Genomic DNA, 22,767 nt, shown 5'->3' with positions numbered 1-22,767 from the left:
TTGTATTCGATTTTGTTGTTGTACAAAAGTAATATTTCTGGTTATTATTATTTACCGTTAAGTTCTTTTCATACCACTATTCAGTTGTTCCGTATTTTCTGTGTACTTGATCATTTGATTCGTTGCATTCCCAGTACATGTATCCGAGTTTGTCGATTTTAGGGTGAAAACAGTTGGTCGGCAGTCATCAGCAGAGAATCAACCACGGATGGCACGGCAAGATGGGTTTCGAGGGATCCCCAGTGTGTCCGCCGTCGCGGCCTCGGGTGCAATGCAGCAAAAAGTAGCCATGCGTACCAAAAGCATACTTCATCCGTCAACCGATGCGGATGCATTCTGGGGTGTAGTGCAAACAATGATACTAAATAATATTAAACGAGCCACACACACACGCGCACGCCAAAAGTATGGGGGTAACCGGATCCCATTATTTTTCGTTTGTAGTTTTGTTTCTCAGTGAACTACACTGACGGGTTCACCAATCTATTTCGCGAGCGTTCCCATTGGATCCCATGCGGGCAGCACTGTGGGCGGGAGATCAAACACGTCCAGCACGTCCTGGCTCACTATGCTGCGGTCGACGACCACCTCGAAGACGAACTCCTTGAACCATTCGGCCGTCATTATTAGGTAACCCTTTTCTCCGCGATCTTCTCCCCATGAATTTTCCACGCGGAACTTGGTCGGATTTTGACTGTTGGGCTGTAAAAATGGAACGCAAATTGGAGACGGAATTTCGAGGGTGTTTCGTGTTCTCGCGAAACTGAGCCTAGGCTAACTTACATCCACCGACACACCGGTAAACACCATGGCGTGAGTCATCATCGAGTCACCGTACAGCAACCGATCGGCTTTATCCATCGTGGTTTGAATGTCCACACCGAAGACTAGTTTAAAGTCGTGTCTGCAAACGAATATGTGGATGACCATCAACAAAAGAAAATAAAACAAACCGGCAATGTAACTCACATATCCAAATCCTCGATGCCCTGCTTGGCGGCGAAGCGCTTATTAATCTCGCACCCGAACCAGACGGCTTCGCCAAACTTAAGCGCCTTGGTCACCAGATCCAACAGCAGCTCGACTGGCTGATTGTTGTAAAGTATCGGGCGCCCTCCGATCACGTTCCCCAGACAGTCGACCGTGTACGAGCGTCCGTACAAGCTGGAGCTACGAGGGTCCGTTACCAGACACACCTTATCATCAACGTTGTAGTACGGTTTGACGTACTTCTCGTAGAAATCGATCGGCCTAATCGGTCCAATGCTGAGATACTTTTTCGACTTATCGTAATACTCCCAGGTGAACTTCTCGGGCGGAATACCCAGGCAAATGCCGACAATGTTGTAGATTTCGCCCATCTGCTGTTTAATTTTTTCCTCCAACTCGTCGTCGGTGGCCCCATCTTCAACGAGCTTTCGAAGATCTTTCGCATACTCTCGCAGCTGTAACAAAAAACGGTCGCGCATTTAATCACGAGAAGCGGACCCCGTAGTTATCCCGCCCAGTACCTTGCTCTTGACGACCGAATTCATGCGAGTGCTCGCCTCGCAACTATAGCTCTCCGGGAAGCACTTTTTCGGTACCAAACCGTGCTTATTGATCAAGTTGACGAGCATGTCCCACTGGCCACCGTCGCAAGTCGGATCGTTCAGCAGGAACGACATTAACCGACCGTCGACCGGCTCGCCCCGCTTCGCCGTGTCGATCACATTGTTCAGAAAGTAGTGCGCGCGCTCGATCTTGTCCCAGTAGAAAAGGTACGCCTGTGAGAACTCGAACTCGTCCAGATTGTACTGCTTGATGAACGGTATGCGAATGCAGTTTAGCGCAGCAAACACCCAGCAGCGTCCGGAACTTTTCTGGTTCGTCAACGGTTTGCCCTCGTTTTCGATCTGCAAGTGGGCGGAATGACAAAATAGGAGTCGTTTTTTGAGAGTCAAACAGTGTGACACCGCAACGGCAGCTTGTCGATGGCGACCCCACCTTGTACGTGAAGACGTGCTGGGTGTTTTCGAGCGACTTCCGCGACAGACACGCATCGAACGGATCTATCCGGGTGCAGACGTTCTGGGCGAGCACATTTTTCGGACAGTCGTAGAAGTCGGTACGACACTTCTGGAAGAACTCCTCATTCAGTGGTGCTGTAAAGGAATAGAAAAAGTTCAGTTCTTTGGCTTCGCATAGCTCTACGATGCAGCAAGTTCAAGTTCCCCCTGTCGGTCATTTTACCCCGATGGCAGCACAATTTCAGCAGCATCGACAGCATGACAGCCAAAACTGTACTGACCACCCCATGCGGCGTCACCGTGGCGGAACGAACGTTTCGTTCTGATGCCCCGGCTCTGTTTCGATCCCATCAGAGCGCTCTCAGATCCGCTTTTTCAGAAACTCCTAATTTACTTTACAACCTCCAAGGTCAATGGCTTTTGGGTGGTTAGTGATAAGAATATTCTTTTCTATTCAGCGATTAACTCCATGTTTCAGCGCGCTTTGAAACCGACACTAATGACTCACAAACACGGCACAACCGAAAAAACCTTTCGCCGATTGTCTCTTCCAAATGCATTTGAAAATTTATTCGTTTCGCGAGCCGATTGGATTGAAATCATCAGCTGTCTTGTTGCGAATTGCGGTTCGGCAAGGGCCTAGCGGGCGAGACACCAAAAAGGAATCTAGAACTATGCCTCAGTTGGAGCATTGGAGTTTAATTTAATTTGAAAAATAAAACATTCTATTGAATTTTTCTCCACAACAAACAAAAACTGCGCCAAATCCGGGTATTTGTGATTATGCCTTAAGCGCCTGCTTAGCGCCATATGACCGGTCATAACCATGCCCCCATTCGCACCAGAGGCCAGTGCAATCTTATCATGTCCCCGCAGTAAGTTTGTCCCGCTTCCATGTTACCGATGGCAGTTTTACCGATCACGGCAACACTGCCTGCGAGTGTACTATAGCAACGAGGCTGATGGGCAGAATCGTGTTTGAAAGGTAAATAATTTGTTCAGTGATCGCTGCAAACAACGAAGCGCACACAGGAGCGAGATATCACAGACGCGACATTTAACGGCCTACTATTACAAACATCAACGTCACGCAGTCCAAGTACATTCGAAGGTGAGTCCATTTCGGGTGTTGGGTGAGAATACGAGTTGCACTTTGTTTTAAAATAATTTTCGTTATTACAATGCTGCTTTACACCAAAGCAGCGTGCTAAGTGTTGACTAATGAGCGTTTACTTTTCAGCGTTATTTTCATTTCAAGTCTACAACAAACGCCGTACCAACCACCGACGTTCTGTGCATCTGTTTCTGGGCCGGTGATCAAGCGTGCTTTGTTTATCGTCAAGATGAACCGTTTCTCCGTCGCCAGTTGAACCCGACCAGCGACCCAGATTACGCCGTTTCGTGGCAGTGAAAGCGAAACCATCTTCAACGTACGCGCCTAGGCCAGGGAACGGGTCTCGGCAAGAAGTGTGATCGCAAGAAGAAGAGAAAAAGTTACACAAAAAACATGATCTTCCCACACACGCGCATCAGACCAGCACGACGCGTGTATCCTGCCGAGGGGCAGGGCAGGGGACCGTGCCGTGGAACCGCCGTGAGGCCATTCGACTTTCCAACACCAACACCATCGTAGGGGGTGCGCGTTTACCAAAAAAAAAAACACCCGCCCGTCCGTCCCGTCGCTGGTGGTGTACGGTTTAATCGAAAATTCCGACCGAGGCCTATTTTTTTGGCTGGTTTTCTTTTTGCCTTTTTAACGAGCTTCGATTTCCGTCCCAGTAGGCCAAGCGCACGGGGTTTAAGCTGGTAAAAATCGGACACCTTTTTTTTACAGTAAGGAACAAAAGTTGGGCAACAATATTTTAACTAGAGGTTTGTCCCATGGTTCGCATAATCTACATTCGCGTGAATCAGCGCGGTGCACAGCACCGCTTCGCAACACGGCTGTGGATTAACTTTGAACGCGAAGCAATTGGTGGTGTGCTGTCGCGGACAGACGATAGCAGAAAACACTCTTGAAAAGGGGAAGAAAAACCTCACAAATCACCAATCGTACTGGCGTTGGCGCTGAGTTAGGCCAATCCTACGGACGACGAGCTTGACCCTCTCCGTCGCAGACGCAGCGCATTCGTTACGGTGTAGACCCACGGGGGAGGTAGGAAAAAAACAACTAACGCATTATATAATTATGAGGATATTACACTACCATTGGCTAAAAGATGTTTGTTTCGGAGGGATTACTTCCGCCTCGGGTTGAAGGTGCCCCCGAGTCAATGGCACCACAAAAAGGGCAAATACGAATATGTACCAATAACTTCACCGTGACCTGTCTCGCACTGTGCCCAGCCTACCAGAAGACGGCTAACAGATGAAAACGGGTTGAAAGAAAATGTTTCTTACATGGCATCGTCGCTACACTCGCTACACTGCTGGGCGCGGTGTTGTAAATCCTTGTTGTGGGAAATGATTCCTTGTTTCCCTTGCTTACGACGGGAGTTTTCCTGCGATCACCCGGCGTACAATGCGGAGAAAGCCAGACTGCGTCGCGAGCTGACGATAGGCCCAGCAACGAACTGCACCGCACACTCGCACCGACTATGATTATGGGCCCGTCTGTGATAAGCGTCGCTGCTATACTTTTTGTTCGACACCAGTCCACCGGGGGAATCGATTGCGGGGTTTCCGGCGATTAAGGAAACGCAGTCCTCGCGACTTTACGCGAGATAGTATAGCTTTCTCCGTGCACTGGATGGTGAAACGTCACGAAAAGAGATAGGTACGAGGGGAAGCGTAAGAAACAACCGCGTCCCTTCCGCTCGTTGCTTGGCTGTGTGTTTATCCTCTCCTTCCGAGCGTCGCAAACTGGGCCCCGTGGTTACACTCTCGTCCAGCGATTAGCGTACGGAATCCGGCCGCAGGATTTACGATTATCACGATGCTCTACACAAGATGCTACGCAAGCCGAGTAAATGAACGACCAACTGTGAACCTCTTCTGCGTGTGGTGGCGGCGGAGGCGACGAAGCCGACGAATCTACTTCCCCATATGCACAATTTGAGTCATCCAATCCCCTGTCTCGCTCACGCCAGTTCTCTGTCGTGCCCATTCTCGCTCTCGCTCTCGCTCGTTGTGCCTCACGCACTCGCAACACAACCAAACGATGAACGTTTGACAGATAAACGATCAGCGTAAAGTCAGAATTGCTCGTTTGAACGAGGCTATTTGTTGACAATCTAGTACAACGCACACCCACCGTAAACAGTATTGGTTTGAAAAACAACCAATCCGCTCGCCCACGGTAACGCAATTCGCCAGAAATTGTTTTATGAAAGATAGGATTACCCTAACTAATCAATAACTTAGTTGTTAGCAAGTTAACACTACAAAGATGAAGCTGTTAATAGACATTTTCTACTCTAAATACATACCCTTTTCGAACGTCTCATCTGGTTTATCGTGGTTTATCACATTCTTCGCTGTAGCTCCTTCCAGCACATCGGAATCGAAATGATCCTCCTCGTTGCTGCCGTCATGAGCAACAAATTCTCGCACCAGTTGCTCGTAACCCTTCAGGAGGGGCAACCGTTCACGTACCTCTGTCGCACAGGAATCGTTCAGCAGCGTTTCGGGCGGCTCGTTGAGAATTTCCACCTGATTCAGTCCCGCCAGATCGCTGTTAATGAGACCACTAAAACTGGTCAAACCGAACTCAGCATCACACACGGACGAAACCTTGGAATCACTAGCCAGCGAGTGACTCTCCTCGTATTCTTCTTCCTCCATGTACTCCTCGCTAAACTCGATGATATCGTTGACGAACTCGTCTCCGGCGGGACACTGTGCATCTTCCGGATCGCACAATAATAGCGAACTGCCAAGCCGGGGCCTTTTGTTTGTCCCGTCCAACCCGCCTGCTGGTGTGTCGTCTGAGTTGTGGCGTTTTAACTGCAACTTCCGTTCGAGTTGTTTCGGATCATCGTTTCCTACCGTGTCCATGGGTTGCACCAGCGCCACCGGGCGTTCGTCGTTTAAGTGTAGCGAAGGTACGGCGGACGGAAGCAGCCGGCGACATTCGCCGTTGAAACAGTCGGAACCAAAATGCCGCCGACAAACGCGCATACTTTTGAACACAAGGATCGGATCCATCGTATGCAGCTTCGAGCTGCTGATTACGGCCAGCCATTGGCGGAACCGCTCAATCTCCCGTATGGGGTGCGGGAACACATGGAACGGTATCGAACTCTTTGGGTTAATCGTACTCTTGTACACCGAAGGACATCCGACCACAGCGCAATACCACATCGCGACACTGAATAAATAATGCGTCTAATGAGAATTCATAGGGTTACTTGGAAATAAATACTGCGCCGTTTCGGCCAACGCTAATCTACAGTCCGTTTTCTAGTGAAGCGTGGATCACAACAAAGCCGCGTCCAGGGTTGTAGTCTTGGGAGTGCCTACAATGACGGTGATTTAGTACAGGCGTCAAGTTTAGAACATCAGCTGACGAACCATCACAGCTGATTCAACACACCATCGTCGAATTAAGTGCTGTATTTGCAATTACGCTCAATAACAACAACCAATATTTATTAAAATTAACATAAATCGAAATCATCACGCAGAGCAGCAAGTACAATCCGTTTTTTCTCGCGCAAACCGGCTTTTCCTTCGCCACTGAAGTGTCAACTGCACATCAACTTCAGTTTGTTTACGTTTGAGGTCTTTCGTCTCGTGTTGTGTTTTGCTGAAGAATTTTTAAAGCAAATGCTTTGGAATGTTGTACCTTGAGGAGGCCCTAAAACTTTGCAGTTATCTTCGGTTGTAAAGCGTTGCAGACAAATAATCGAGCATTAACAGAACCCTGGTAAGTGTACTTCCGTGTTCGTTGATATAGTTTCTGGGTGGTCCGTGAGTTTTCGGTTGCTTCTGGAACGCGTGCGCGTGCGTTTGCCAGGACAATCGTACACCTCGCCGAGTGTGCACCATGTGCCCGCGACTGGCGAGCTCCTGCCCTGCGTTTAGTGGTGAGTAGCATAAGCACTGGTAGTAGTACCCCATCGCTGGCGCCCGTGGTAGTTAAACGCAGTGTGTGGAAACCGCGCGAAAGGGGAAGCAGCGGTAGTGGCGGCCGAGTTTATTTGGGTTATAACTATTTATTTGTTTTACTGCCACATCTTGTGATTTGTTTTGCTCGCGTACTTCGTAACGGTGCTGGTCCCTGGGTTAGCTCGGCCGATGGGACACGCGCGCGCACTACCACTCCCAGCACTGCATTCGATCCCGGGGAAAGAAGAAAGATTTTGTACCAGAGTGTTGCATCGCTCGAAGCGATTGGACTCGCGAGTTTTTATTGCAGTTCGAAGTCGTGAGCAAATTGTCAATCTCTCCATCTCTTCACCTCGTCTGTAGGCAACTTCTTTCTTCTTTCTTTCGTAGGATCGTTTGCTGGTTCGGTGTTCCGTTGTGCACTGCGCTCGACACTGCACGTGTGCATGCGAGAATTGTGTTTGGATGCTCCGTGAAGCAAAGTCCAAGAATTTATCCGCTGCAAAATGCGAACGGGAAGTAGTAGCGGTGGCACTTCGCCAAAGCGAAGAACGCATCATCATCACGTAAGCAACGGAGAACACCATCACCAAGGCTACGGATCGAAGCAGCAGACGACGGCAGGCGGCAACCATCAATCATCGAACACCGAGAGCACGGCCGAGTTGCCGCCCTCGAGTGGTTCTTTCTTTCACATATCAATCGTCAAACTTGCCATCGTCAGTCGTCTGCTGGTGATAGTGCTGCAGATTGCCGCCAACCAGTTGCTCCCGGATCATGACGCGGGTGTCTTCGTGGCCCCACGGGACACCGAGCAACCGGAACGTCCGTTGGACAAACTGGTGCGGTTCGCGTTCGGTGGACTCGAACGCTGGGATGCTCAATACTTTCTGCACATAGCCGAACACGGCTACACGTACGAGAACACGCTCGCCTTCTTTCCGCTGTTTCCGTTTATCCTGAAGATAATTGGTAGTGCACTGAGCAGTACCGATCTTGCCACGTTGATCGGCTTCCGGGAGCTGTCGCTACTACTGGCGGTGCTACTGAACATGGTTTGCTTTACCGGTGCCGCCTGTGCCCTGTACAAACTCAGCAAGCTGGTTCTGGGCAGCAAGAAAAAGGCGGAAGTGGCCGTGCTACTATTTTGCTTCAATCCGGCATCGATCTTCTTCACGGCACCGTACTCCGAGAGTCTGTACGCTTGTCTTTCCTTCATCGTGATGCATCAGTGCGTGGAGGACGTGAACCTAATCTTCATCGCGATGCCACTCAGCCTGTCGCTCCTGTGTCGCTCGAACGGCATGATGAACATCGGATTCGTGCTTTATTTTGTCGCACGCCGTATCGTGGCCCAGTACAACTTCCACAACGTCATCTGTATCTGTTCGCGGCTGTTCAGTGTGCTAATGATTGTCCTCTTTCACTACGGCATCGCACAGGTGTACAATTACTATCTGTTTTGCTTCGAGCAAAAGTTTAATTTCCCACAACACGTGCGAACGTACGCCACCGACCATGGGCTGGTACTGGCCGGCAATAAAACGAACGATTCGTCACCCTGGTGCACCAGCGCCGTGCCACTGTCGTATTCGTACGTACAGAGCCACTACTGGAACGTGGGTCTGTTGCGTTACTACGAGCTGAAGCAATTGCCAAACTTTCTGCTAGCGCTTCCGGCCATCTACCTGACGCTGAGCAACTCGTATCGGTACCTGCACGAGCACTGGGATTACGCCGCCCGGCTGGGGTTATTCCGGTTACCGAAGCGGCACCAGAAAGTGATGCGTCCTTACGATCGATTGGCACTGGTTTTCGTTATCCACGCCGTGGCTTTGACCATCTTTTCATTGCTTTTCGTGCACGTACAAGTCACCACTCGTCTACTGTGCTCGTCCAGTCCCGTCCTGTACTGGTACGCGGCCGAATATTTTACCGGCGAGCGAGCCTTCATCAAGCGGCAGGTGATACGGAAGCTCTCCAAGCAGGTGAAGGACGGTGACGAAAACAGCTGCACGCATGTACAAAATCACGTCGATTTGAGCGATCTACTCGATCTTCGCTGCATGAACCCGGTCCAGCACGCCATACTGCTGTACTTTGTCGGTTATACCGTGATCGGAACGGTGCTGTTCAGCAACTTCTATCCCTGGACCTAGTCGATCGGTTTGCTCTTTCAAATGGTCAGTGTCGCTACACTGCATTTTCCTTTTGCTGCTATGCTGTGAACATGAACCGAACAGCATAGAGTAATACAATTTGCCCTCAATACACTCTTGCATCTTGTGCCTTTCGCTCTACAAAACTATTATGCCAAAAACCAACACGGAGGCAAAGTCTTCGGGAAAATCTAAATTCCAAATATGAATGAAATTTAAAAAGGCCAAATGTATTCATTACTTAAAAGCTGCATTTGCGTAGTGTTTGGAGTGAATTTAGTTCAAACGATTGAAATGAAAATAATGAAATGAAGGAAACACTATTCAGAGTTTGATTAAGAGACTGTGTTTCAAACAATAAGTAGAATAAGTTGAAAAACAACCAATTTCCCTCCTATATCAAGCATCTCAGTTAGTGGTATTATCGGTTGTTAAGCGAAACCAGCAGACGCTTGTAGTTAGAAATCTATATTGTGTTATCGAACGCCTTGCATTACCACCGAGAAGGGAAGAATGGACAAAAACCAACAGATGCTCTAGTCATAACTCTAATCGCAATAAAAATCACCAAAAACCCCGAGGAACCAATTGAAACACACAAACAAACCAATGCTAAAATATGTTAACGTAGCCCGTATTCTCAGCAAGAATGGGGACAGAAAACTTCAGTCAATATTGAGCAGAGCTATATAAAAATAAAAGGTATATAAAAACAAACAAACACACATAAAATGACAACATGATTAACAATTACTAGACTTTAACTTTACAATTCTAAGTAAAACGAGCTGAACTTATTTTACTCTCTAGTGAAATCGACGAACCAGCGGAGTGAAATAACAAGATAGAGAAGAGAACCACACACAAAAACCGAATCTTACGACTTACAACGTTGATGCTATTCTATAGTAGGGGCATTATTGGTGCATTCGATTAAGCAAAATATACATATTATACAAAATATTACATATACACTTTGAAGAACAAAAGAACCCAACAAAAAGTAAAACAATCAAATAGAAGCCCCGGTTTCCGGCACACGTGTAACCGGGCAACCAAACGAACTTATCATACGAAAGCAAATTACAAAGAATTTTAAATAGATCACTAAACTACTTATTAAATTCGCCTCACAATCTTGTCGTAGTTTATACAAATTGACCTCCTACGGAAAGACCATACTGACGAAAGAAGGAGAGAAGATCAGCAGCATTGTGCGTGCTAAATTCGAACGACTTCCAAGCGAGTTAGTGACTAGTTAGAACCAAAACCTGATCGAAGCTCATTTATCAAATTTAACGCGAAAGCATCTTAACTAAATCATGCATCAACTAAACGAAACGATTAATCAAAACTAAATCTAAATCTTCTTTGAAATAATAATCAAAATAAACTAACACAATCTACTCAAAAGCTAGTCATGTAGTATAGTCTAAGATGCACAAGTCGGACGAGCTTTACTCGTTGCGTAACTCTTCACTGTTAAAACCGTTCATGTGAGCCAACTATTGCCACACCGATTACGATATCGTTATTAGAATAATTACTAGCCGGTCGGTAGATTCAGAGTGCTGTTCCTCATCCCGAAGGACCAAAAACTGCAAACGGATTTCTTCTAAGTCGGGAAAGGATGGACAAAACGCGTTCTTCTCGGGAATTTTTACTGTTCCCTTCGGGCCTTTCAACTCAACTGGTTAAGCATGCTTTTGAAATTCTAGTAACTAAGTTCAATCACTTGTTGAGAACTCTTTTACACTCTCCGTCTCTAGTTCTAGGTCAGCCGGTCAGCTAGGTTGTCCCGGCAGCTCATTAGTTAGCTCATTAGTCCAGTGGTTCCGATTCGGAGTTCGACAACGTTAGACAATATCAATCGTTCTGATAACTAGTTTTGCTGATAGACTGTTTCTTCTACAAAACTGCAATCGACTGTTTCAACCTCGTTACTTAAAGAGTCCTTTTACAGGAACAATCGCATAACTGTCGCAGTCAAGCGCCCGATGTCTCACTTTAGTTGTAAACTGCATTGATCGAAGATTTAAAAAACGCAAATAAATGTTTTCTTGTTCAATTGCCAAAGAGCATTTCACAGTGTTTTATTGGCATACGTTATTCTGCTTTTTATTACAATTGAACTAAATTGTACATTTCTATTTCTTAATCCAGACACACTATGAGCCATCGATCGAATGATCGCTCGTACCGGGAGAGTGGTCACCGAAGGCGTGCTTCCCGATCACGCAGCCCTCCACCGTCGTTCAGCAGATTGGACGATCAGCAACAAGCGGATGGGCCGACGAATTTGGTTAACTTTTCCTTCCTCAATCACCGCTCCGAGTTGAACCGCGTGCTGCGAGGTTACTCCGCACGCGATCAGCTCGTGGACAATGTGAACGATTTTTGGCTGTTTGTGAACAAGTACGAAGCGCTACTAAAACGCACTCGCCAACCGATCTTGCCCGACTCGGCACGTATAAAGCAACCATGCGCCGCCGGCCAAATTCCGGCCGAGTACAGCAAAGCCCTCGGGTGCTCCGTACGGTTGAGAGTTCCCGTCGAGGAACTGCAGGGTCGCCTGGGTCCCAGCACAGTGACACGCACCAAGCTGCTCCAGTGGCTGCAGATCATCGAACACTATTTGGACTTTCGTCAGCGCGAAAAGTTTACCAAACTACGCAAACTTCGCCAGGCTCAGGCCAATCTTCCGGTGGCCAAGCATCGGGAGGAAATCGTCGAAGCAATCCGGAACGAGCGCGTGGTGGTGCTGGCGGGAGATACGGGTTGCGGTAAATCGACCCAGGTCCCCCAGTACCTGTACCGGGCCGGTTACGCACGGATTGCCTGTACGCAGCCGCGGCGGATCGCTTGCATCTCGCTATCGAAACGCGTGGCCCACGAGCTGCTGGCCGAGTACCGGACCGAGGTGGGCTACCAGATACGTTTCGAGCGCAGCAAAAACATGCACACCAAAATTGTGTTCATCACCGAGGGACTTTTGCTGCGGCAGCTCGCCAGCGAAGATAGTCTGGAGCAGTACTCGGTCATCATACTGGACGAGGTGCACGAGCGCCACTTGCACGGGGATTTTCTGCTCGGCATAGCCAAGTGTCTCATCCGAGCCCGGCCCGAGCTGAAGCTGGTGCTAATGTCGGCAACGATCAACATCAAACTGTTTGCCGATTACTTCTCCGCGGAAGAGGCACGCGTCATTGAGGTGCCGGGAAGACTGTTCCCGATCAAACTACACTACATGCCTCAACTGCAGGACGCACCGGTAGCGGGAGGATCGGCCGGTGGTCGGAACCAGCGGAGCAAAACCGATCGCCTTAACCCGGAACCGTACGTACAGATTCTGCAGCTGATCGATCAAAAGTACCCACCGTCGGAGAAGGGCGATCTACTGATCTTCCTCAGTGGGCTCAATGAGATCACTTCCATCGTGGACGCAGCGCGAGAGTACAGCGAGAAGCAACAGAACTGGATCATTCTACCGCTCCACAGTACACTGTCGATCGCCGAACAGGACAAAGTGTTCGATTACGCGCCGGACGGTATGCGGAAGTGCATCGTGTCGACCAACATTGCCGAAACGTCGGTTACGATCGACGGCATACGGTTCGTGGTGGACAGTGGGAAGGTGAAGGAAATGAGCTACGATCCCACCACCAAGATGCAACGGTTGAAAGAGTTCTGGATCTCGCGCGCATCTGCCGAACAACGGAAGGGCCGTGCCGGACGAACGGGGCCCGGAGTTTGCTTCCGTCTCTACGCCGAGAAACAGTTCTGCGATTTTGAGGCGTACAGCACGGCGGAGATTCTAAAGGTGCCGCTCGAGTCGCTACTCCTGCAGATGATCTCGATGGGGCTACCGAATGCTCGGCTGTTCCCGTTCATCGAGCCCCCACCGATGGACAACGTAGAAAATGCTATCGTCGGGCTGAAGGAGGCCGAAGCCCTGACGGAGGACGAGAAGCTGACCCCGCTCGGAAAAGCGCTTGCAAAGATTCCGGTCGATATCAGCATCGGAAAGATGCTCCTTATGGGATGCGTGTTTCAGCAGCTACAACCGGTCCTCACGCTGGCCGCTGCCCTGAGTGTACAATCTCCGTTCACCAATCGGGCCTATCGTGATCCGGAATGTGAGGTGAGTGGCGAGAAAGAGAGAACCGACCTACCGTATCGTAACCCGTATCGTATCGTATCGTATTGTTTCCATTTCTAGCGAGCACGCAAGTCCCTCGAGTGCGATCACGGTGACCCAATAACGCTGCTGAACGCGTACAAGGAGTGGCTGGAGTTGAAGCAAAACCGCTCGGAGTACGGCCGCCAGGATGACGACGATCGGCGGGGTGAAAGTTCAAAAACCTGGTGTCGCCGGCGTGGACTGGAAGAGCAGCGGTTCTACGAGATTACGAAGCTGCGCAATCAGTTCCAGGACCTTCTGCAGGACTGCGGTCTGATGGAGGTGCAGAGCAACGAGAACCTTTCGAGCGCGGAACGAGCCATTCGCAATGGTGAGCTGCGTCAGCTGAAGGAACTACGAAAAGCACACCGCATGGAGGCACCGAGAAAGCGGAAGCTTCTCAAATCTCAAGACCCCTGGTCGATGGGAGCGGAAGATGACGGGGACGCAGACGGCGGCCGGGTTGACATACGGGATGTTGAGTTCCGGTTGAGTCACGATGCATCCAAACTGCAGAACCTCGTATCGGGCGCGACGGCGTGCAGCTATCGCGATCTGATGACACTGAAGCTGATCCTGGTCAGTGGCCTCTACCCTCAGGTGGCCATAGCGGATGAGTTCAACTACTGCAAGGTACGACATCAACCAGTGTGCCATCAGTTGAATAGCGATAAAATGTAATTTGTTTGTTTGCAGAGTTTGTCGGAGCAATTTTTTCACACCCGTTCGAAACCGTACGTATCGCTGCATCCGATGAGCTTCTTTGGCAACAACGCACAGGTTCTGCAGCTGACGGAGGCCGAAATTGAGGAGAAACCGGCTCTGTACAAGTCACGCCAACCGCTCAGTTCACACCACCAGATCGTGTGCTATCTGACCTTGCTTGAGACGAACAAATCCTATCTGACCAACACCCTACGAATGCCGGCTGCCCAAACATTGCTGCTGTTTGCGCATACCATCGAAACGAATACTTCTTTCTCGCGGATCGTTTGCGATGCGTGGCTCTGCTTAGATTTTCTGACCCCCGAGAGTGGCCAAGCGTTACTTTTGAAAGCGACCAAGCTGAGACGCCTCTGGAACCAGTTGTTGGTGGAAAAGCTAAAAGGTAACAGGCAAATCCCGGTCCAACGCGTGTTTGAACTATTTTCAACTCTCCTCAACAGCACTCACCATAACGGCCGACGGAGAGCTGGGCGCGCCCGAGCGCAAGATATCGATCGACCAAATGAACCGGGAGCTTTGGTCCAGTCTGGCACAGTTCATGAACATAGAGGTGTGCTACACGATCAAAAAGCTGCTACCGGCCGATCTTAAATCGCTCTACAAAGGCCCCCAGCTGGAGGAAGACGAGCAGAAGGAAGAGCTACCGTCACCGAATCCGTTCGCCGAAGGCTTTCATCCGCTTCACAACGAGCAGATAGGTGGCGTGTATCTGACGGAGCACATCACCTACGGATGGTGAGTTTCCTCACTCACGACGCGCGTGTTGTTGTTTCATTTGTTGTTCATCCTTTTCCGTTTACAGTATTGTTGAAACCGACTGGAGTTTGCAGATGTACAGCGAAATTTTGGAGCAAGATTGGGAGTGTAGCAACTGCAAAGGGACCTACCGATTTACCGGTTTGCAGAAGTTACAACACGCAGAAACCTGCAAACCAACGGAAGTGAAGCAGGAAGAGGAAGCAGGCTCGTACGAAGGAAGTGCGTCCGAGAGACAGAACCTCAAGCGATACGATTGTGCCAGCTGTGGCCGTCGGTTGATTCTGAGAGCGATCGATGTGCTGAAGCATAAGAAGAGTTGCCAGCGCAACGCCACACAGGTGAAGCAGGAACCTCCCGAGGGCGCACCGTAGCGTTAACCCTCTGCCGGTATGGGCAAAATGAATAAAAATGGCTCCTTCGAAGTTAATGGTGTATAATATCCTTTCGTGTTATTCTCATATAATATGTATATAAGTATGTATACCTTTGGCTTTTACATTGATTCGATTTAAAGTGTTGAATGATTTTGTAACGTTGGCCGCTTGTTCTGCATTACAAAGAGTGACTACAAATGCCAAAATCGATCTATCACCCTACGAAGAACACCAAGCTCTGAGGCTCCTAGGAATATTCGTGTGTTAATCCTCTCTTTGATATCTCCGAACGAAGGTAAATTTTGAATTGGCCAACGATCTGATCGCTTTCTATTTCACTACTTTGGCACTCCTTTCACGCTGCTATATTCGGGGGCGGTGCAAAATTGGGCTTCGTACCGATGTAAGTTTACCATTTTTCGATTTAACCATTCTACGACACACAACACGGACATACACGCACACACACACACATACACAGCATCGTTGGCACTCGGTAAGTCATAGGAATGTTCTAATTTCAAAGATGCTTTTGCTGAGTCGTTTGACTGCGCTACGGCGTGAGCAGATTGCGGGGCGCACACGCTCTATCGTGTAGCCACGGCGCGTGGAAGAAGCGGTGGCGCACTAGCACTTTTCACTACTTAGCCCCTATAGTAAGTGCACTGTAGCGATATTGTAAAAAAGTTCGCATTTCCGTCTCCGCTTTAGCAGCGTTCTCTATTGGTTTACGTGCTAAGTTTCTACCTCCTACCTGCTGCTAGGTTAACCTTCATTTACGGTGGCTTTCAATAAATGGCTCGCGATGTTCCGTCGGCTTTTCGCGGAGGCAACACCGTTCTAAAGCTAAGCCTTGCTTCGCCCGCTCTCTGTAAGCTTTGATACGTTTTGACAGTTTCCAATATGGCGCAGGCTTTCGTAACAAATTTTCACAATATTTTACTAAACTTTTTCTCACTTTTCTACCGAAAACGTGCAGGTGCAGTACAGTTCCAATACTTCGCAAGTGACAAATGTTTCCTACCGTAGCTCTGGATAGTACAGTCAGACGTAATGGCAGACCTAGTGGCGATCGGTAGATCGCAGGCGAAACTGAAGTAACAGTTCTGTAGGAGGAAACCACTAACCTGGAGCCGTCAAACACGTGGCTACGGAACGTAGCGTGTTGATTGTACAATAGTATTCGAACAGGAAGATATCTTAAGGGTCAAAACTTTGCTAGTCTAGTTGAGTAGTCATAGTCTTAGGGAGTCATTGAAGAGGGCGATGTAAGAAGATAATCTCTAATCATTTTTAAAACCGCCGTCTGTTGTCACAAGGGCTTCGCAAACTCCTTAATAAACCCCATGTTTTCGCTCAATGCAAACAGAGACTACATACTGCGCTTGTGGTCGCGCTACGGAAGAGGGCAATAAGGATGCCCGGTGTTGTTGATGAGTATTTAGCATTTCTGTTAACTTGAGATGTCCTTCAATACGGTTCCGCGATCCGCAGGTGGAGCCGCCCAGTTTGGCAATACAATCGGTGTAAAGATGACTTCGTTCGCAACAATTACCCATTGCCCCGTCGTGTTCGGAGATGCGATCGACCGTAAAACACCACACATGGCCCCGGCTTGGCGGTGAGGCTTCAGTAGTGTTTCTGCTTCACCAAACATTAGTAATCATGCGCACACAGCCGTCACAAGCTCAGCTTGATCGCCTTCCGTTGGTTTTCCAGCTTCAGCTCCAACATCGTGTACGGCACGACCGCAATCACCAGCAGGATGGCGAGGATGATGATTTTCGGCCCCTCACAGAGCAGCCCGTGTCCGGCGAACGTGATGGCCAGTCCGAGAAACCTTAGCGCTTGTAGCGGGCTCGTAGCCTCGGCGAACCTGTTCGGGTGCGTCGACGTGGCCAGCGCGAACAGAAGCGTCTCCCAGACGGCATTGCAGACACCCCAGGCAGCAGGAATGACGTACAGGACGGCACTGTCGTCCCGCGACGGTTTCCAGCGCAGCAACACCAACAGCAGGCAGGCGTGAAACATAAAACCGGCCACTGCAGAAACGGAGCAAATTGTGAGCTGTGATCTGCAAACCGGACCGCAGTCGGGTTGAACTCTTACCTATCACTATGACGCGTTTGCTGTGCCGGAGAAGCATGCTCAGGGTACAGGCCGCTATCAGCTGCATCACACCCATTCCGATCATCGCCCCGGCCACACTATTCGGACCCAGCTCACACGCGACGAATGCCTAAAACGAGTGGGAGCGCATTTAAAATCAACCCGTTTTTGTTACGTACCCAGGAAATCCTTACTTTCATAAAGTCCGCCATCATGTACGCCTGCTCCGTTCCGACAAAGTATGCCAGGGGTCCGGCAAACAGCAGCGTGTCGGACATCCGGCGGATCGAGTCAAACTTCACGTTGAACTCAAGGTCCGTCGTGAACGCGGTCACCGTGAAAGCCAGCACGCCAAACACCAGATACACGCACATCAGGGGAGTGGCGCCCGTGTAGCCCCGCGATTTGGTATCATTCCCGATCCCCGAACTGTTCACCGGTATGTTCCGGTCCCACACCGGGCACAGCTGCGAGCCACAGATCCGCTCTCCATTTTCGTTCGTCTGGAACGTGCTGTACGGGAAGCGATCCAGGTAAAGTCCCCTCGAGTCCAGGTCACCGTCGGCTCCACCGGGCGATGGGCTAGCGGATGCGGCGGACCCGTCTCCTTCTGCCGGGGCCGGCTCGGGCAGTCGAATGTTGTACAGATAGTACATCGTTTCCCGCAACGTCGGCATGGAAGGAGTGCCAATCTTTGGCGGAGAGGCCTTGGTTGGCTTCGCGGACACCACCTCTAGCACTTCGAGCGCCTGAGGTGGCGGCGGTGGCGACGATGGGTCCGGATCGTCCGGCAGTGACATGAGTATGTCGCGCTCCGGTGGCAAGTTCGGACCGAGAGCTAGTTCTCCCTGCGACTGTGAGGTGTTCGGTGATAAGGTTCCGTTCGCAGTTCCTCCCATCGCCAGTGGCCCGTTAACGTCCACCGATGCCCCGAGTCTCGATACGTAGTAACACCCGATGCGGTTCGAACCTGCCGCACACGTGAGCACGAATGCGGCCATAATCGTGCCGAGGATGATGCCAAAGTCACCGGCCGCTCGAAACCAGCGACCAAGGCGTCGCACTTGCTCGTCCCGGCTGCACAGTAATCGATGGTCGTCGTAGCTATCCGCCCCGACACCGGCCGTACTGGTTCCCCCGCATTCAGGCTGCGAGCAGCTCAGTTTTCCCGCCATCGAAACCAACAGCGACTGCTTGCAGACGACGGTTGGACCGAGTAGAGCCCCTAGCAGCAAATAACCGGGCACGAGCGACAGGATCACGGGGTACAGATGGGCGGCCAAGAACAGGCACAGTCCACCGTAGCTGGCCGCCAGGACGATGGAATAGCCAAAACGTTGCACTAGCCGCGTGGTGGCCAAGCTCATCGCGGCGGTCACCGCGAAGCACAGACTGAGCAATCCGGACCCTACGTCAGGGCCAGCGGCGAGCCACGATTCCTGCTGGAACCAGGTCGAGTTTGAGCCCTGGAGCACTACCAGGGGCACCAGCGCAGCGCACATGAAACCGTGTGCCAAGGCCACCAGCACGAAGCTCTTGGTCACCTTCGACCGGACATGCGTGGGAACCTTGTGGCGGCAACCGTAGCTGCGGTTCTGCACCGTCAGCAACTTGCGCACGGACGTTGCGCCGATCGAACTGTTGACCGAGTCCCGGCGTCGATTACCGAGGGACGACGACTGGAACGGGAACGCGGTCGTGACGGTCGGTCCCACCGAGATACGGTGGCTGCGGTTCGACGCCGGCGAGTAGTTGCTGAGATATTGCTGCGATAAAAAAGGTTAAGGGACAAATTAGCGCCACCCGTTAGCTATCAGAATGCAAGGTCACTTACGTCTATGATGGGATCGTCCCATATGTGATGAGCTTGGCCGGAGCTGCGCGTCCGCATCACCTTGCGCGCCCCAGGAGGACATTTCTGCTGGAAAAAGGTCTTCGCAGCCGCAATCTGCGGTGGAGATAGCGGAGTCGATCAATACCCCGAAGACACAACACCCGCGTCTTACCTTGCCCATGCTTACCTGCTGCTTATGGATGAACACGGGCCGCTCCAGCGTTCGTACGGAGTCCTTCTCGCGGCCAAAGTCACGCTCGATTATACGTTCGCGCGCCAGCATCCGTTCGCGCTCCTCAAGCCTCCGCTCCAGCTTTTCTGACGAGAGATCGCTCAAGTTCGGTAAACTACCCATGGCTGCAGCAAACTGCCTAGGGCAGGCTAGAGAGATTTTCGAGGTCTATTACTGCGAGAACAATTGTTCTTCAAACGGTCATATTTCCGTTGATGTCAGTTTCGTCACATCCATCTGCTGCCGGGTATGCAGCTTTCTGAGCTACTGGAATTAGAAACGAAACGGAAAGAACCGCATTAAACACCAGCTTAAATGTAAAACACTCAAGTCGGTGCACTGAAAGGGGTTTGAACTGACCGCTTTCGCATAGAACCCGATTAGTCGGTGCTGCGCAAACGGATGAACTACGGACGAGCCACAACGAAACATGACAGCTCTTAAAAAAAGAAGGCTCCTAAAAGTAAACGGTTTTAAACCTTTGGCTCTTAAACGGCTGGTAAACGGTTTTAAATTTAATGTTCATTTTAACCAAAATAAACTTCCAAAGCATCCTCGCAAGGGCGGACAAGCACATTAGGAGAGAGATTGCTGAACAGCGTAGCATACTTCGTTTCAGATGATTCCATCATTCCATCTTTTGATAGGCATAATTTGTTTACTATATTTGTAAAAAAATTAAATTCTTTTAGCAATAGAGATATACCACGCATAAAATAATACATTCAATCATTGTTCCATTCCACCATTCGGGTGTTTCGTTGCAATTGAAAAGTACAGTTTTCTGAAATATTTGACAAAATTTTACAACTAAATCCAAGAAGGTTTCAATGGCACAACATACATATCATGCAAGGTAATGCGCATCGGCTTTGGGGAAAAGTTACTCGATCGAATCACTATGTGAGTGCTTCAAACGCTTCGTTTCTATTGATTCTGTAAGCCTTTCGGGCAATATTATCAAGATTATTTCCAGCAATCCTATTACTGCCGTTTGCTGCTCGAATCATTCCAACAAATACCGTGAACCAAGCCGCTCCGTATGCGCCGCCCGTGATTGAGTTATCTCTGTTCCCCGAAATAGACCAAATGCCATTATTTTCCAAACGGTATTTCGATGCTGCACGGCACGGACACGGACTCGACACACATTGGGTCCTACATTGGGCCGCCCCGAAAGTGCATCGGAGCCTGCCGCACATAATTCAATCACCGACGGAGGTGTTTCTTAATTAGAGCCACTCTGGCACAAAGACCTCTGAGCACGACCGCGGGAATGTCGAGAATTCATTAACGTTTGTAAAGGTGAAAACGTCCTGCACGACTCGCCGGGTGTCAGATGTAATGGCAGACTAAAAGACGGCCACTCCACGACCGAACCGCCACCGAGAAGGCTGAATTCAATTATCAATTCCTGCCAGTGCCATTCAATTATCAATACCGGAGAAGCCAGTTCTATGCAAGCGGCACCTACGTACCGTTTATTGTTCACAGATCCCGAAGAGCTATGTGCTATGGCCGGGACCCGCAACCATTGTGCACTGAACGCGCCGGCAGGGGCGGTACAGCTGCTATTCCCGAGAGAAAGTTTCTTCCCGGAAGTCCTGCCCGTACAGTGGTGTGACGTCGAGCGCGGGACAAGCGTTTTTGTTCTGGTTTGGCCGCTTAATTCATTCATGTGACCAACCACAGGGTGCAGCCAAGCTTCTGGACCGGTTCCTGGAAGCACCGGTCACTTGCATCGTCGTGCATAATTCCTGCCGCCGCTAACTAATGCAAATACTGCGCAGTCGTTGGCCGAGTACGAGTTCCGAGTACGGTTTCCTATCTATGTCATTCCTGTGTCTTGTGAACATCCGGCAAAATCAGGGAACTGCACAAAGGCCACCGTTCCGAGGGGGGCGACCGGTTTCCAAACTGCCATCCGACCGTGATCGGGCGGACATCCCGACCGGTTGTCAAAAGTTTTCCAATCACTTCCCACGCTGGCGGGAGCGTCAGTCGACTGGCCAGCCCGTGTGTTATTCTTTACGATCTACTCGGGACCCAGTTGCGTGGGCCGAGCGTCATCCGGCTCGCGGGCATCCTAAAAACAAATCTTACACGCTTCGTGAACTTTTCAACTAGCCCATCCATCAGCTCTGGGGGCGGGTTTTCTTTTTGTTTGGGACGCATCACATGGTAGGCATCGTGGCGCACACAAAAAAAGGAATGGACCGGTGCGCGTTGGTGAGGTTTGCCTACTGTCACAGGCAGACCAAACACAAATGAAATCCTCGTGCGCTCTACTCTGGGTGATTTGCGGAAATTTATCACTACCCCGTCAGCGGACGGACTTTTAGGTGTTCGTGGGGGGGGGTCTAAAATATGATTGGCTTCTGTTCCGGCGCGACGTGTAGGAAGTTCGTACACTGAATGAATCCTTCCGTCAACGGGACTGCAGCATTGGACTGCGCCTAGTCGCGCGTTGCTTTCATGACAGCCCGAAACACAAATCACAACCATCCTGAGCACGGATGCGTGCTGTACCGATGACAGCTTCCTGCGTGGACGTAATTTATTTGCATATTTAAATTGCTCTCCGCCGGAACCAAAGGCTCACGCGCGGTGCAGGCATTCCTCGGGCGTCTTATGGGATAAGTCGGTGGACTTGTTTTCGTGTTCCGCTTTGCATCCGCTTTATGTCCCTTTCGGTTCTGCAACCGGTTTCGGAATTAACGACCTTACGACGGAACGGCAGTTCGACAACCCGTCACGAGTGGCTCAGTGCAGAGAAATGGCGAGATTTTCCATTTTTTTTCTGGCTACAGCATCCCGGTATCAGTGTGATGGAGGCGCATGGTGCCCGGTGCTGGAGCCCGATGGAGCCGCCTGGTGCGTTTCGTTGAAGGATTGCTTATCTAGCACACGGGTACACCCCGCTTGGGTTCGTAATCGGTGCGCCCACACACACACACACACAAGAATGCGGTGAAATCGTGAAATGATCCCTCTAATGGGATTCGCATGATGCTGAATGGCATTTTGCCGGGTTCGCCGCACCACACTCCGCCGACGCGGAGCCTGCGCTCCTTCGAAAGAGGCAAATTGCGCCTCCAAGGTACCGTAAGGGTAAGAAACGTCGTCGTTGTTTTCGTCTTCGATGCCACTGCCAGCCTCGGTGGCCGACGGGAGTTATCCACAGCAGCAGTCGTTACTTACGCCATTCGCGTTAAATTCCGAAGACCGAAATCGGGCGGCTCGAGGTGGAAAGCGAAGCTTGAAGCGGCTTCCATTAAACCTTCACCGTCGGGAAGGTGAACGGATTTTCTGCTTCCTGCTGCCCGTTCCGCTGCC

The 22,767-nt window shown here is 50.3% G+C and overlaps 4 protein-coding genes across 6 annotated transcripts; 2 read left to right on the top strand and 2 right to left on the bottom strand.

Annotated features, from left to right (window-relative positions):
• Position 1: 1 nt before the first annotated feature.
• Positions 2–6,355, bottom strand: LOC128275625 (bleomycin hydrolase). 3 transcript variants are annotated; one of them, XM_053014189.1, is made up of 7 exons: positions 5,449–6,355; positions 2,665–2,687; positions 1,987–2,144; positions 1,512–1,895; positions 970–1,445; positions 784–904; positions 2–702 (listed from the first exon to the last, which is right to left on the bottom strand). In XM_053014189.1, the coding sequence occupies exons 1-7, from the start codon at positions 6,309–6,311 to the stop codon at positions 484–486; spliced, it is 2,244 nt and encodes a 747-aa protein (XP_052870149.1). In that variant the 5' UTR covers positions 6,312–6,355; the 3' UTR covers positions 2–483. The 3 variants fall into 3 exon arrangements, with proteins under 3 accessions (XP_052870149.1, XP_052870148.1, XP_052870150.1); XM_053014188.1 differs by lacking the exon at positions 2,665–2,687 and having other exon boundaries at positions 5,438–6,355; XM_053014190.1 differs by lacking the exons at positions 2,665–2,687; positions 5,449–6,355 and adding an exon at positions 4,410–4,984.
• A 491-nt stretch (positions 6,356–6,846) lies between these two features.
• On the top strand, positions 6,847–9,241 carry LOC128273663 (GPI mannosyltransferase 2). The gene is made up of 2 exons (XM_053011684.1): positions 6,847–6,876; positions 7,449–9,241. The coding sequence occupies exon 2, from the start codon at positions 7,565–7,567 to the stop codon at positions 9,215–9,217; it is 1,653 nt and encodes a 550-aa protein (XP_052867644.1). The 5' UTR covers positions 6,847–6,876; positions 7,449–7,564; the 3' UTR covers positions 9,218–9,241.
• Positions 9,242–11,387: 2,146 nt separating this feature from the next.
• On the top strand, positions 11,388–15,253 carry LOC128269991 (probable ATP-dependent RNA helicase DHX34). The gene is made up of 5 exons (XM_053007394.1): positions 11,388–13,358; positions 13,437–14,030; positions 14,094–14,505; positions 14,564–14,858; positions 14,926–15,253. The coding sequence occupies exons 1-5, from the start codon at positions 11,388–11,390 to the stop codon at positions 15,251–15,253; spliced, it is 3,600 nt and encodes a 1,199-aa protein (XP_052863354.1).
• A 1,683-nt stretch (positions 15,254–16,936) lies between these two features.
• Positions 16,937–19,554, bottom strand: LOC128273891 (uncharacterized). Its single transcript, XM_053011955.1, has 5 exons — positions 19,387–19,554; positions 19,200–19,313; positions 17,560–19,131; positions 17,366–17,495; positions 16,937–17,298 (listed from the first exon to the last, which is right to left on the bottom strand). Exons 1-5 carry the CDS (start codon positions 19,552–19,554, stop codon positions 16,937–16,939), a joined length of 2,346 nt encoding a protein of 781 aa, XP_052867915.1.
• Between the last annotated feature and the right edge of the window lie 3,213 nt (positions 19,555–22,767).

The sequence above is a fragment of the Anopheles cruzii genome, chromosome 3 (assembly GCF_943734635.1).
Source record: "Anopheles cruzii chromosome 3, idAnoCruzAS_RS32_06, whole genome shotgun sequence".
NCBI lineage: Eukaryota > Metazoa > Arthropoda > Insecta > Diptera > Culicidae > Anopheles > Anopheles cruzii.
The sequence above is the reverse complement of the archived record's forward strand: the minus strand, read 5'-3'. Positions and strand labels throughout refer to the sequence as shown.

What these genes read in the sequence shown, in the direction of transcription:
- LOC128273663 (XM_053011684.1), top strand. Translation starts at nt 7,565, where the DNA reads ATGCGAACGGGAAGTAGTAGCGGTGGCACTTCGCCAAAGCGAAGAACG.
- LOC128273891 (XM_053011955.1), bottom strand. Translation starts at nt 19,554, where the DNA reads ATGGGTAGTTTACCGAACTTGAGCGATCTCTCGTCAGAAAAGCTGGAG. An exon ending in GGGACGATCCCATCATAGAC is followed by an intron (nt 19,132 to 19,199) that starts GTAAGTGACCTT and finishes TTTTTATCGCAG; the next exon opens with CAATATCTCAGCAACTACTC. An exon ending in CAAACGCGTCATAGTGATAG is followed by an intron (nt 17,299 to 17,365) that starts GTAAGAGTTCAA and finishes CCGTTTCTGCAG; the next exon opens with TGGCCGGTTTTATGTTTCAC.
- LOC128275625 (XM_053014189.1), bottom strand. Translation starts at nt 6,311, where the DNA reads ATGTGGTATTGCGCTGTGGTCGGATGTCCTTCGGTGTACAAGAGTACG. An exon ending in CACGATAAACCAGATGAGAC is followed by an intron (nt 2,688 to 5,448) that starts GTTCGAAAAGGG and finishes GCTCCAACTGAG; the next exon opens with GCATAGTTCTAGATTCCTTT. An exon ending in ATTCGGTCGTCAAGAGCAAG is followed by an intron (nt 1,446 to 1,511) that starts GTACTGGGCGGG and finishes TTTTTGTTACAG; the next exon opens with CTGCGAGAGTATGCGAAAGA.
- LOC128269991 (XM_053007394.1), top strand. Translation starts at nt 11,388, where the DNA reads ATGAGCCATCGATCGAATGATCGCTCGTACCGGGAGAGTGGTCACCGA. An exon ending in ATCGTGATCCGGAATGTGAG is followed by an intron (nt 13,359 to 13,436) that starts GTGAGTGGCGAG and finishes TTCCATTTCTAG; the next exon opens with CGAGCACGCAAGTCCCTCGA. An exon ending in ATGAGTTCAACTACTGCAAG is followed by an intron (nt 14,031 to 14,093) that starts GTACGACATCAA and finishes GTTTGTTTGCAG; the next exon opens with AGTTTGTCGGAGCAATTTTT.